Source organism: Myripristis murdjan, chromosome 14, assembly GCF_902150065.1.
Source record: "Myripristis murdjan chromosome 14, fMyrMur1.1, whole genome shotgun sequence".
NCBI lineage: Eukaryota > Metazoa > Chordata > Actinopteri > Holocentriformes > Holocentridae > Myripristis > Myripristis murdjan.
In genome coordinates, this window is record NC_043993.1 from 25,684,677 (window position 1) to 25,699,705 (window position 15,029).

The 15,029-nt window shown below is 40.8% G+C and overlaps 1 protein-coding gene across 1 annotated transcript; it reads left to right on the forward strand.

Moving 5' to 3' along the window:
* The first annotated feature begins 875 nt into the window (after window positions 1-875).
* Window positions 876-9,328, forward strand: kcnk4b (potassium channel, subfamily K, member 4b). The gene is made up of 6 exons (XM_030068115.1): window positions 876-1,103; window positions 7,349-7,463; window positions 7,578-7,738; window positions 7,839-8,025; window positions 8,496-8,638; window positions 8,723-9,328. Exons 1-6 carry the CDS (start codon window positions 915-917, stop codon window positions 9,326-9,328), a joined length of 1,401 nt encoding a protein of 466 aa, XP_029923975.1. The 5' UTR covers window positions 876-914.
* The last annotated feature ends 5,701 nt before the right edge of the window (window positions 9,329-15,029 follow it).

Below are 15,029 nucleotides of genomic sequence, written 5' to 3' on the forward strand. Positions count from 1 at the left end.
TCATGTAAATGTGAGTGGGTGGGAAAACAAAGCTGCTGCCTCTTGTACAAAGGCGTCAGGTATAAATGGCGCATGTGACAAAAAAAATGCACAAACCTTGATCTTATCAATAGCAAGCTTGATAAGAACAGATGGGTATCACAACATGGAAACAAAAAATAAAAACATAATATAATGGATGGCAGTTTTCTCCCCAACATGAGCAGCTTTGCGTGCAACACAGCCAAGCCTGACAGCTTCTCCACCTGTCTCCAGTGACATTTTTCTTACAACTAAGTGCTCAGTGTTTCTGAGCAACATCATGCCTGGTGATGTGATGTGATGTGATGTGATGTGAGGAGCTGCTTGTTATGTTTGCAGACCGTTCCTCTAAAGTCTGTTTTCTATGAGGAATATAACATTAACTGTATTTTCTATACTCTGTTCAGTGTCCCCCCCTTCACAGTGTGAGGTGGACGGCCTCCCCAGTGGCTACGGATCCAGGGACTCCATTCTCAGGCATAGTGGGAAGAGGGACTGGAAAAGACGAAGGCGTGCACAAGATAAAGATAACAACAGGTAACCACGGCTGTCATGGGCGCACCCAACTGTGCATTTATGATGATAAGCCTGGAATGTGTGAAATCACATCTGTTTGAAATGTCACAAATGTGCAGGCTTTGTTCAGGGATGTTGCATTTGCTGTGTGTCAGCACTGTGGTGAGTCTTGAGTCCATTTAATGTCCTGCTTGCAGCTAATAGGCTGCAGGCATGTAGCAGTGGGACTGCTGTCAGCCGCTGTGGTCAATATGTAATCTGCGTGTTGGTGTGGCTGCTGATGCATCAGCTGCAGCAGCTGGGATCCGGAGTGTTCCAGCACTGACGGTGGCAGAGAGAAACAGCAGGCATCCTTCGGACTGAGCGGAGGTGCAGCCATGCGTTGCTCCACCCTTCTAGCCATCCTGACCGGGGTGCTCCTCTACTTGGTCCTGGGTGCCTTGGTGTTCCGCACCCTGGAGGCGCCCCACGAGGAGGGCCAGCACATGCAGCTGCAGGACACTCGCCGCGACTTCCTGTCCAACTTCACCTGCGTCAACCCGGACAACCTGCAGGCCCTCATAGAGGTAGAGCAACTTCACACAAGACAAGAGACACATATTATTCTGTTTGAAGGTGCATTATGTTATTTTGAGAGAGATTATCGTTCGCATTTGCAGAGTCTGCTACAACAATGTAATTCTTGAATTAGTCTATCTAACTTTATCACAAATTCAAAGAAAAATCCTTTTGATGCACTGTAAATCAATCAGGCACCTAGAATATGCTTCTTTCAATAGTAAATAGATTTGTAAGCAAAACTTCTGGCTCTGCAAATGTAAAAAACAAAAGTAAAATGGTAACTTCAGTGTCCCAGGGACTTTCACCTGTCATAACCATTCTATCAAAAATGCAGTAATTCAAATTACACAGCAAGGCTTCTTACTGCTCTTAGTTTCCAGGGAGCAGGGCATTATTAGTGGCTGACTGGGCACCAGCCATGCACCAGTGTGAATTCAGTCTTTCCAAGGTTAGCTTGCCCTTTTTGAGCATTTTTCTACAATTTTACTCACCCTGTAAGAGGCATGTAGGCCACTGGTGATGCTAACCTCCTCTCAGTGTTCTTACTGTGCTGGATAATGCCTTCTGTCACCGGGTAGATATCTTACCATTTGACTTTGTTTAAGTATAACCACCCAAAACCCACTCAAACACGGTTTAACAGCTGCTTTACAAGGATTGTTGTCTGAAAAGAAAATACACATATGATTATCAGGTGTATCTAGGATGATATTTTTGGGTGCAAGGTTTCAGACAATCAGATTTACTGTCTTAAACCAGTTCAGTTCTATTTATTTCTGAAATCCAAATCCAATCCAAATGCACACATCTTTTTGTCCAACTGTAAACAATCTAAAGACAAAATGAATTTGTGTCTGACCTAAAAACCACTGTATTTATCACACCTCTGTCATGCTTTGCCTTTAACCTTCATGCAAATGTCAGCTTTCACATCTCATACCTCACCCAGCTCACTAAAAAAAATCATTTTACTTTAACAGTGACGAACATCAGGGGATTGCAGCACGGTCTCTGTCACATCAATCTCACTCCTCCTCACATCTCCCTATTTCTCTCGACGCTCTCTACATTATTTAATAAAGCTGAAACGGCATGAAATTATCTGTCAAATAATACATTTCCAGGTGGCATGTCTGATATTCCTTTATGACTTTTGCAGATTCAGCCTTTTCTTAATTCAGTGATGTGAAATTTTGCCGACAAATGACTACAGCTCTGTTTGTTTCTTTTCTTTTAAACCTTTTACACAACCTTATCTGTTACTGACCACATTAAAAACACAAATTCTGTAAGAAAACTTCCTGATGCTGCCAGCTAATAATGTCAAAGTTTGTTCACATTCTCAGCTCTCCCATCAAACAAACATCAAACAAGTTTTGAAATTCACCTGCAGATTTTTAGATTTTATCTTGGAGACTGACAAATTCTCACCAGCTAATAATAAACTTTGGCTTTGTGTCTTTGACAGACAGATGGCTAAGCTTCATTTGTGATATTCACAGGGTTGTAGAAAACTTGACTTATCATATGGCGAATCTAATTTGAGGCACTCGGGGTGACCCATCTGATCTGTCTGGGGTTGGTGCAACCTTAGGACCCCATGGCACCGACAGACCTGTGGAGCCTGTTGTGACCCTGCAGAGTAGAGCGACATGGCTTCAGGTCAGATAACAGGTGCCGTCAGAGTTAGAGCTTTGCTAAAAAGAGCTGGCCAGGCTGCGACTCAGTGACTGACAGCTGAGCCAACTCATTACAATTTTGGCAGCTGTGCTGCAATCCCCTGATATTTGTCACTGCTCTAAAACGACGCTGTAAATTACTTTTTTAGCCTGTAAAGTGATCCATAGATGCAGTAACTGCCATTGGCATGGAAGTGAAAGGTATATGACAAAATCATATTTAATACTGTGGCCTTATGGATAAAAATATTTGTTTTTAGATTATTTGATGAAAAGATGTCTGTGGTGTTTACCTGTTTGTTTGCTGATGGGACAAGATTAAAGGATTGAAAGCACATTAAAGTTCACGAAATCAGTTGCAAGTAATGTCATGCACATTACTAACAAACATGGATTATTATTATTGTTAGTAGTAGTATTAGTGCTATTGTTATTACTATTGGTATTGGTCACAAAAAAGTGAAAAATGGAGCTGAAATGTTTTTTTCCCACCCAAAATTGTGCATGTTCTGGTACAAAGTGAACTGTAAAAAAGTTGTAAAGGTAAGGTAGGACAATCAAGAAGCCACTATAGAAATATACATTTTTCATAGAGCAGAGTGAAGGCCTTGGCTTTGTGCAATCAACAAGCCTGTTGGTCAAGAAAAAATGACCAAGCCTGAACTTTTTGCAGACATCAGCCGTTTCGTTTTTCGCACTTCCCTATCGATGGAACTTAGAATCACTTGAGAAACAGATCGGCTTTGTAGAGACCAATAATGTAACAACCATTCATAATGTAATAATACTGTACAATAAAGCTAATAATGTGGGCTCATGACCCGAAGTAGGATAAGCAGTTTGGAAAATGAATGAATGAATGAATGAATGAATGAAACCTGGAACCAATAGTACAACAACGCATTACATTATTGGTCATTACTTTATTTGTTTATTTATTAAGGCCTCTATCCACACTCTTTGGGGAACAGCATTATTTTTGTATACATCTATAAAATATTAATGGCTCTTAAAAAGGGAGGTTAGTCACCAACAGTGAGGGAAAAAAAGAAAACACAAAAATCAAAACAAAATAAAATACAAAAGCATATGCCCAAAAAATAAATAATATTAATCACTTTAAAAAAAATAAGAGGGTCATCTCAGTCCATTCAGTCCTCTTTATTTCATTCAGATGTCAAAAGATAACAAAAAAAAGTCTATCTTTGTCTCTTTTCATTCTTCAAACCCCCCACATCTTCCTACACTTGTCACTTCAACCTTCACCACTGCTCACAGCAGCCCGGCTGTGGTCAAAGTGTAATTTTTGGTTTTTACTTGTGCTAATGTTCTTTTCAAAACCCCTGATGCTTTAAAAAAAAATCTTAAAATGCTCAGTAAAGCCTTCAGTGCTCCCCATCACAACTGTGGTGTTATTTAAGTCTTTTCCATCCTCTTCTTCACTTAGACCTCCAAACATTATTGTGAGAGGGCAACTATAAAAAATTGAGTGAGCACAAATCCACTTTTCAACCCAAAGCCAAGCCATACCAGAAAGGATGAAGTAATGACTCCTCTTCCTCTTCATAAAATCCACATAAACCAGACTGCTGAAAGCTCAATTTACAGAGTAGAATATAGAGTAGAATACAATACAATACAATACAATACAGTACCTTTATTGTCATTGTACAGGTAAAATGAGTTTTGGTTTTCTTTATTCTTTTGTATTAAATAAGGGCCTGATACACATAGATGTAGTTTTGCTGAAAACTGCTGTTAATTTTAAAAAGGTTTAGGGCTAAGGGATGCTTTTAATGAGAAATTAAATTCAGAAGGTTGACACTTCCATGTTTGCAGTCATTGTACGAATACTTATTTAACCCCAGCCTGGCATTCCATAGAAAAAAAAACAAAAAAACACTGTTGCTCATATTTTTAAAATAAATAATCATCTGGTGAAGACAATGACACTGGCATATGAACTGAGGAATTACTAGAAGATTATGAATGCTATTTTTCCATAAATTGTAAGGTGCATATGTCTCCAAGTACTAATTTCCTTGCAAACTTTTTGAAGTCATTTATTAAAGTTCTCTTACAAGATATGTCATATCTCCGAGATGCTATTACATCTGTAGGACCATCTGTCCTTTTTCTCTGGCAGTTGCAAGAAGCTATGTATTTATAACCTTCAAGGATCCAATTTGTCCAATTGTCCATAAATTTGGGAGAATTTATATAGAACTTCAACCAAAGTGTTGACAATACTGCTGGGCTGAACCTAGAAATTAATGTCGTCGGCATACAATGACTTTTAGGATTCTAAACTGTTTTTAATTGTTAAACTCTCCATCTTCTTGTTACTTATTCTTTGAGTAAGAAGTTTTATGCCCATGATAAAAGGATATGGAAATAGAGGACATCCTTGTTTCACTCCTCTGTATAGCGTATAGCGTAACTGTCTCAGATTAAAAAAAAAAATATATATATATATATATATATGTATATATATATATATATATATATATATATATATATATATATTATCTCACTCAAGACTACTGTGCCTGTTGTGATAAACGCCCCGCATGCCTCGGACAGACATAATTGCATGCACATTTTTTTTAATATTCTGCCTTCATTGCACTGAGAGAAATGAATTACAGATTGTGAAGAAAAAATGATTTGTTAAAGGCTGGTATAACTTCATCGATGAAACGAAGACCGCCTCACTGATACTTGTCTTGGTCTGCTCCAGAAACTAAATGCCACATTTAAATGCGAGATAACTGGTTACATGTGCTTACTTTTTATCAGTCACTTTTACTTTTTATGTCTTGATCATCATAGCCTTGGTGTCTCTGTTTTAATGTGATTTGTGTATCACTTGCCTTTGTGCATGTAATGTTACACCTCTAGTTTCACTGTTAGGCACAGTATGGCGATACATGACTGTACTTAAGCTGAAGTTTACAACACCCTTGTGACTAGCATTTCCCACCACTATCTTACTTCCTAAACTATTTGATAACATTATAGTACTCTGCTGTAGTGAGATGGTAAGATAATATTCTCTTGGTGGCTTCAAAGAGCCCAGGCGTCTTTCCCTGCTGTGGTGAAAAGAAAAACCTGAAGGCAGAAGTGCTCATGGGAAACAGGGTGGCTGAACTCTAAGACTAACCTTTTAACCCTGACTTCATTTAGGTTAATTTCACTTTAGCTGGTTCAGCAGCAAGAGTATCTTTTTTTTCTATACTCCAGACCATTCTGTCCACAAAACCTCAAGCGATTTCCTCTACCAGTTAGGAATGCATCAATACTGGTGCCAATACTGGGCTGAAATGGAGTATCGACATCAGAGATTTTACTCATATCTGATACCAAAGGCCACATGTAACATATCAGAAATAAAAGCAAACTGCTTTGGTTTTTTCCAGCTGTAGCACACAGATATCTGCATTTCTGAAATGGCTGGAAAAAATGAATTTTAGTTAATTAATTTGTCCAATGAGCCCCGACTAATGGTTCTAGCTCAAACTGTTGAGTGAAAATAATAAATTGAATCAGTACATGGCAACTTTTCACATTCAGTATTGTTATCAGCACTGAAAATGTGGTATCAGTGCATCCCTACAGCAAAGCCTCATACCCACTAGATGTAAGCATAGACATACACAGCAGCCCCATACCCAGTGTATAAGATTGTATTAATTGTTGCATAAGTGAAATGAGAGACCAAAAGGAACAGTCAGTATGCTCATAAGATTTTTACTCTTTTCAAACTCAACACATTGCCAAGGTGCTCTTAAAGAGGTCATACAATCTTTTGGGGAAAAAAAACACTCCAGGTGGATCTGGGCAGAACTCCAGGCACAGACAGGATGTTGTTTAGGTCAAAATTCCTTCATTTCATTTGGCACATCAACAAATTGAAAACAGGCACAATAAAATACAACCCACTGGTTTTTATCTGCTGCCCTGTTTATCTTTAACTATTGTCTTTAATCTATTATCTTTTTTTTTTTTTTGTACATAAAATTGGACTTTGGCAAACTAGCAGTCGGTGGTTCAAATGGGAGTGAGTCACAGAGGGAATTAGGACAGCATTAGAGACCTATCCATCAATTACTCCTACTACAACAATCAAATTGGTTGTAATAGAAACCGGACAAAGTGGCTTTAATTCAGGAGACAGAATTTACCAGATTCAGCTCTGTCTCTGTGTGAGAATAAACCCCTAATTTTTTTAAACCAATGAAGTCTGCAGTTCACAGCTAAATAAAAAAAAAAAAAAAAAAAAGACAGCTTCATATTCAACATCACTCTCAGAGTCAGCAGACATCTTCAAGTACCAATGGACACAAAATAGGGAATTAAATTAGAGAATTAGATTATTTCTGTGGGCAGTATTTCTGCTCTGGACAGTGATGGAGCTTCTTCAGATTTCCAAGAACCAACAGGAAGCAGCACTGCTCACTTTTCTGTCTCTGCGTGGTCTTCATGCCCTGCTGCCAGAGTCCATATTGTTTAACAGGCTCCAGTACTTATTTTTTTTTTCTCCATTTCTCTTTTCCACTGTCCCATTCCAGGAGGTGGCAGATGCCATTGGTGCAGGTGTGGATCCAAGCAGCAACGCTACCTTTGCCAGCCAATGGGACCTGGCCAGTGCATTTTTTTTCTCAGGGACGATCATCACAACCATCGGTGGGTCTCCATTAAATTTGTCAAGATCACCGAATCACAAATGAGTCAGTTACACCTGATCTCTATCATTTACATTTTGCGGTTTCAAATCCATTGCCTTTCCACTGTGTCCAGGTTTTGGAAACATTTCCCCCAAGACAAACGGTGGGCAATTGTTCTGCATTTTCTATGCCTTGGTGGGGATCCCCATGTTTGGCATCCTGCTGGCTGGAGTTGGAGACCATCTGGGCACTGGACTGAGGAAAGCCATTGCCAAAATAGAGACTCTCTTCCTGGTTAGACCCTCAGAAGAGGTTTAATGTGTTGTTTATTTGCTTACATTTTACCTTTATGTTCTTTGTCTTAAACCGCTGTGTTGTTTCTGGATCCTCATAGAAGTGGCGGGTCAGTCCAACCATTGTGCGTGTCATCTCAGCTGTCCTCTCTATCCTGTTGGGATGCCTGCTCTTTGTTGCGGTGCCAATTCTGGTTTTCCAGGAGGTGGAGGGGTGGACGCTCCTGGAATCGGCCTACTTTGTGGTCATTACGTTGACAACAGTGGGGTTTGGAGACTATGTTGCAGGTAAACTTACAGTGACAGTAAATCAGTCAGCTGAATGTTTCTAAACACAGCCCATCGACACCCACCATCACCGTAAACGTGTGGTATTTTGTTAAACTAATCATTAAATTTTCAATCTTGACATTTCCTTGTCAGTGAAAGACAGCAGTAACAGAGAAAACAAGGTTTCTACTGTAGTCTTATTTATGTCTACATTTCACATGGGAACGTTGACCTTTAGTAACAATGTAAAATTTCTATGGCAGTGGATATGCTGCCACGAATCCAGCAACATCACTATTTAAATGTCAGGTGTAATGCATTAAGTTCACTTTGCACAAACAATTTTCATTTACCTTTTTAATTATTCATTTTCTTGTAAGAGATGAATTATTGATGATCTCATCTGGTACATCTCCTGGGATATTTCATTTTTGCAGGTATTGCTTTAGCCTGGCCTTATATACTTAGGCTTATGTGTCTTTTTTCAGGTGATTCTGGAGATGCAGGGAGTGACCACTGGTATAAACCTTTGGTGTGGTTTTGGATTCTGCTAGGTCTCGCCTACTTTGCATCTATCCTGACGATGATTGGTAACTGGCTTCGGGTTCTGTCCCAGAAGACCAGAGCTGAGGTACCTTCCCTCCCCTTTAGGTTTATCACACCTTGTCAGTGTCCATCCCTTTTCATCATGTCTTGTTTCATCATCTCCTCTTAGATGGAGGGACTGCGGGCCCATGCGACTGATTGGACTCAGAACATCCAGAACATGTCAGTCGACTTTCGCATTGCAGGAAGAATTGATGACCCCTTCAAACGCCGGCGGCGAAAGCGCCGCCATGGTTCTCGCAGCCATGGGAACCACGTCTCAGCTGCTGGTGACCCTGAGGGGAAGCAACAAGAGAATGACAGCCAAACCGAATCTGGATCTTCCTCCTTTTCCTCTTCCTCCTCTAATGAATCAGAATCTGGATCAGAAACAGGATCTCAGGTCACTCAGACGGACCATGTGCCCGAGGGAAAAAGTGTTGAGGCTGAAAAAGAAAATACTGTCCCAGATCCACTGTTTACTCAGCCTCTGGATTACTTTGGGGAGAACCTCGCCTTCATTGATGAGTCTTCAGATACACAGAGTGGAAAACTACATTTGAATCCTCTGTTGGATCCTGCACAGCCCAACTTAGCACGCTCCCGTCAGCCTAAGAGGAGACGCCAAAGAAGACCTCTGCCACATAGAAACCATAAAAACAACTCCTCCAAGCCAGAAAAGAAGGAGCCCAATGGAACCGTCAAGCCTATTCCAAACTTACCACCCGAGTCTTAAGATGTGAGCTGATGACAGGAACTGCACTGCTGGCACAAACATCCTTTTGGATATGAGATGTATTCAAAATCCGACAGAGGAGTTCTTACTGTAGCAGTTTAATTTGCTTTAATTCACTGCTTACTTACAGATACCTTAAGTTGTGGAAACTTAACCACTCGTGGTTTGCCTTTGATGCTGAAAGCATGAGACTGTGTATGCCTCAATCCAAAGATAATGAAGTTATTTTTATGCCTTTATTCTCAGCTGATTAATTTCTGTGGAGTCAGTGGTCTCTGCTGGGCCAAGGTGGAATTGCACTACCACTTTCTAAATATGAGGGCTCGTACACACAAGCTTTTGGCATTTAACCAATCTATAGTGGAAAAGATGAATATAGAAAGGTCAGCCTGAAATTCTTTCAGCGAGAAGTTTGCCATAGAAAACTGGATTTCACATCAAGGATAAAACGCTTTGGTCTGAGACAGTTAGTCTTGAATCCTGCCAACAATTAAACAAAGTCTTGTACATATCAAGTATGCATCAGAATACTGACATAACTTTTTTAATACTGTACAACTATAATATCATCATTTTGAGACAATGATAAACATTTATCTTCCTGTATTGCAAATGTGGAATAAACAGTTTTGGAATGAAAGCAGCATTGAGTTTCATAGCCATGTTGAAGATGTTTATACAAGCACTTGAGCTCTAACTTTAAGATTCTGTTGCAGTGGGGTGTGTTAATACCTCGGAAACTTAATAATAGCTGTACTACAAACAGTGTGTTATATAAAGCACTCCCTTCAAATTTCTAAAGAAAAAAATGTTAAGTCAACACTTCTAACAAAACTTATCAGCAAGCATAAGTTGCATTGGAGTGGGCTGAATAAACATGAAAGTACTGTTTTTTGTCAGAAATTGTTTTTGTTATTGAATCAAAATGAAAAATGGTTCAAAATAATAAGTGAACTCCCGTGGCCAATTGGAGCTGCTGGCCATGTCCAGTATCTGTGATTATGTTGGATCTTGGAAGAGCTGGCCAACAGGATCACAATATCAGAAGATCCTGCTGAAGCCTCTTGGTGGCAGCATTGGCCTCTTCTATGAGACTATAGGATCCCTGGTTTTAACATACAGTAAATATCACAGTCATCATTGTTTATAGATTGTGATAGATAATTTACAGGCTTAATTACACAATATACAGCAATATGGAAACACGTGTATTGTAATTTATTTATTTTCACATCCATGACCATGAAAATTATGTGGCATAGCGTTGCCAGATTTGATCTAAATGAAAACACATAAACTAATGATTTAGAGCATTTTATTTATCTTAACCTCTAAACCACATAAAATGACTCTTTCACATTATTATTAGCATTGCTTCCAAATCTTTAAAAACAACAACAAAAACAAAACAAAACAAAACAAAACTGAGGTCTCATAACCAGGGCAGTGAATTTTTCATAGATGTGCATTGCTCACACACATCTTAAGAATATTTAACAGAAGGCGGTGACAACTAGATATCAAGGATTGGAGGGTATGGACATTTCAAATTACACAACACAAGGTGAGACAGCATCTCTGTTTCCATTGAAATAGAGGTGTTATCCTAAAAAACTGTTATCTCTGTGTTTCAAGTGATCTGGTGGCACTGAAACACCGCAGTCCTGTGGTTGTAATTGACATTTCTCCAGAAGACATTGCCTTCCAAAAGACTACCAAGCCTGATGTGCTGATGGTTGTGATGGCTGTCCCTGCTGTCTAAAGGTGTCCACATCTTTGATCAAAAAGGTGAAAGCCTGTAGGAGTCAGGGCAAGTGGAGCTACTGATTGCCCTCCCTTTACTTCAGAGATGTGACATAATCACAGAGTGCTGTACAGGGCAGGGGATAAGTTCATGCAAAATGGCAGCTTCTGGACGGTCCTGTGAATCAGCCGGCTGAGACGTCTTCCACACACACTGAGTGCCTTCGGTTTAACATCGGTCTTGAACCTTTGTTCCATTGTTGCATCTGCTCTGCCCCGTCTTTTTCTGTTACTGTTCACTGTGAACAGTCTAATAAAGCAGAAATGCCATCACAATAATCTTTAAGAGGGCATCTCCTCACAGTTAAAGGGAAATAGGGGCATGTTGCTCTGTCAGGCAGAAATTTCTAAGAATCTGCCTTTGAAAGCTCACTTCTCGTAGGTTTTGCACAGTGGCATGTACCCTTTCAAGGCAGAGCATTTTCTGCCTTGTATATACTTGTATTTTTGACCTCTCACTGAGATTGATCCAATCTGATGTGAAAATTACAAGTATGAAATGCAATATTAAATTGAGCAACTTTGAAATATCACGTAGAACCCTCACAATGTAGTTTCTGAAGGGAAAAAGAGGGGAAAAGAAGGAGGTAAGAGTCTTACGATTTAATAAGGTGTATGAAAACATTAATGTGCTTTTATTTATTACTGACCACTGCAAGCTGCTGAGGAGACAGAGGGCCACGGCTGAATAGCTTGCCATAGTGGACACACTGTAGCACAAATGTACTTTAGAGCGGTTATAAGCCCCTTTTATCTTATAACTCCTCAGCTGATCAGTGTTAGTCATGTCCCCTTCTGGTGCTATTCTGGTGTTTCAATCTGAGCACGGAAACCGGCACACATCCTGTGCATGCCAATGGTGCAGCAGCAGGGTTTTGGTTGTAAATCCTTTTACACAAGTATATGTAGTTGCACTGTCATGCCAACGTAAAATAATAATGATGAGGAAAAAATTAACTTATTTATTCTTTCTTTATGGCGCTAAATATCTGATCTATTTATCTTCGAGGTGTAATGCATCAACAAATTGTTTAAAATTCCCCTATAGGGAAAATAAATGTTTTTTCCAAAAGCGCACCAACAGATGGCGGAAATTGACACTTTGCGTCCTTATGACAATCTGAACACAAGTTGGCTCTAATCTCTCTAACTTTGCTTTTGCATATTGTTTGGAGCTGGTGTTTGAATTATTCCAATCGACGCAGGCTTTGTCGCTTCCTCTGTGTCAAGGAAAGGCAGCCTGTGAATATTGACCAGCCTTTGGAAACCTGACTCTTTCACCACAGAGGAGGCTGTGTTTAGGCGGAGTGATCAGGAAGTCTGCAGGCAACGATGATGTGCAGTGACAGTGGGTGACCTTTTCCTGGAGGACAGACACTCAGCTGTGAAAACGTCACCGGTCACATTACTGCCGGTACCTCAACCTGCCACTAGGGGGCGGCCGCTGCTGCATGGGCCACCTGGAATTAACATGGCCATAAAGTGATCAAGAATAACTGCTTGTAGTTGCATGAAGGTACTCTTAAAAATGTAATGCCATGTAAATTAAGCGTGTTACAAAAAGGCGTTTCCTGGTCTCTTCATTCCCTCCTCTGTCTCTGTGAGGCCGTCTGTTTATTCTCTCTGGGACAGACCAGAGCAGGTTGGAGACGAGCATGCCGCTGTTACAAGTTATAAATCTTTAAACCCATATTTCTCTCAGTTCTCACCCCACTCGGCATTGAAGGTGTGGGACAGGGGAATTAATAAAATCACTAATGTTAACAAATCATGAACTATTGTCTCTCGTTTCTGTTATCTATGGGTCTGTGGCTTCCTAATGCCTTCTGTGAACCACATGCAGGCTACAATTACTTGTCAGTGTTTGTTGCAGCCGACACCTGTCTCAGGTCATGGCCGGCTGTAAGCAGCGCTTCTGGGACCCCTCAGGCATTCAAAATGTGTTTCACCCACATCTATTCTCCTCATGGTTTCAACACCAGTGGCTAACTCACTGCGCACCAGCCTGTGATGTGTGAGGCAGTTGTTGGCCTACTTTAATAATGCAACACATCTCCGCCAAACGCAAATCTAAAGTGTGTGTAGCCAGAGCAGAGAAATCAAATGATGCGGTTCTCGGTGAATATACGAAGCATGACCAGATTTGCTTCCAACAGGCTGATAATGCAGACTCTGCACCAATATGATGCAGCTCCGCTGAATTGCAGTGTCTGCAGAGACTGCAAATGACCTTGCTTCAAGGTCGCAGTGACACTGCCGTCAGTTTTTCCTCTCATGCGCGCACCACGAAAATCCTGTCAAAGCCCCGAGCTCTCTGCACACATTATTCAATTAAAACGCACACATGCTGTTGTCCTGCACTTTTTTGTGGATAAATTTCAAGTGTGGTTTATTAAATAGACTAGGTTAACGCTTTGTTTATTATTGGAAGCTGACAATAAGTTCACTAGAAAAAAAAAAAAACATCTAAAGGAAACTGTGGCCCTTGTGTTTCACAGTCAATTTAATTCCCTGCTTCTTTTATTGTTATTTTTAAATGACGGGGCCAGCTTGTCAGCTCTTTTGTGACAACTTTTGCAAGGCGCCTTTCTGTGCCAGCTGTTATGTCCAAGTTATCAGGCGGTAGCCTATTTCAAGAAGAAGGACAAGGTTATTCGCCAGAAAACAGTGTGCGAAAAACAGTCAGATCTCTTGAGTTTATGTTTTGTTTATGCCCCCGTTCGTTATGGACGTTCAGGACACCTGCCAGGTATTCTGTTTGATGATACTTTCGACGCTCATGTGGCAAATTATGTGGGCCGATTAGCCGGCCGCTTTTCTCAAACAGTCGCTGATGAATTCCTCTCTCGACTCATTGCGGTGATTCACTGATCTCCACCACTTTGGCTGCAGCCCAGAGAGGAGCTCGCTTTAGTAGAGCAGAGTGAGCCAGGTCAGTGTCACAAGACCGAGTTGACTGCATGACCACATTTTCCACCGGCTCTGACGAGAGAGGGAGAGGGAGGGAGAGAGAGAGAGAGAGAGAGAGAGAGAGAGAGAGAGAGAGACTAAGGCACTGATTGGGACATTTATTCCTCCCGCAGTCTCTTAAAACGTATGGAAATATAGAATTGATACCAGCTGAGATCTGCAAATCGCCTTAAAAGCCATTCTAATACCCCCTCTTGTGAAAAAAGAAGTGAAATAATCCGGTAATGAATTTTAGGATAAAAGAGGTTAAACTAAGCGGAAAGAAATATTATTAAACCTGTAAGTGAATATGACATGAAATGACACAGCCTCCTGTCGGTGTCCATACAGGAACATTACAGTGATTTGTGTTGGGGGATGGGATGCTGCCGCTCAAACAACATCCTCACATTTCGCCGAGCTGCGTGAGGAAATTCATTTGCTGAGATGAAATTCTTGGAAGTCGGGGTGGTTGAAGGGATTGGATCCTAATGCAGCAGGACACCGTTAGGATTAGAGTGGACTAGGTCATATTTTTTGTATTTGTTACAGGCCTAATGCTGATGACGCTGGTGGAAGGTGCGTGCCGACGTAACGGAGACACAGCAGACGCAATTGGGAAGAGGGAGGAGAGAGGACACGGGATAGAGGCTGACGTCACCGTCTGCCTCAAGCTAGCCGATCAGCAGGGAGACCATGGCCGGAAGCGTCGCTGTGGGGCCTTTGAAATAAAAGCATTCACTTTGCCACTGTGGGATAAAATAAAACAACACCTAAACTGTGGAGGTTGTATGCAATTTTAAGCGGTATCCATTTAAACCACAAACGTATTTTCACTTCCCCTTCGCTATTTAACATCGCTCAAGCAAAGCTGCACGATGATGTTCGTCACTTTGGTTTTATTGTGAAACTTGTAACCGGAACTACCGGATTTCTTCGAGTGAACTTG

Coding starts and splice junctions, on each gene's coding strand:
- kcnk4b (XM_030068115.1), top strand. CDS start 915: ATGCGTTGCTCCACCCTTCTAGCCATCCTGACCGGGGTGCTCCTCTAC. Junction 1,104..7,348: donor ACCTGCAGGCCCTCATAGAG/GTAGAGCAACTT, acceptor GTCCCATTCCAG/GAGGTGGCAGATGCCATTGG. Junction 7,739..7,838: donor AAATAGAGACTCTCTTCCTG/GTTAGACCCTCA, acceptor GGATCCTCATAG/AAGTGGCGGGTCAGTCCAAC.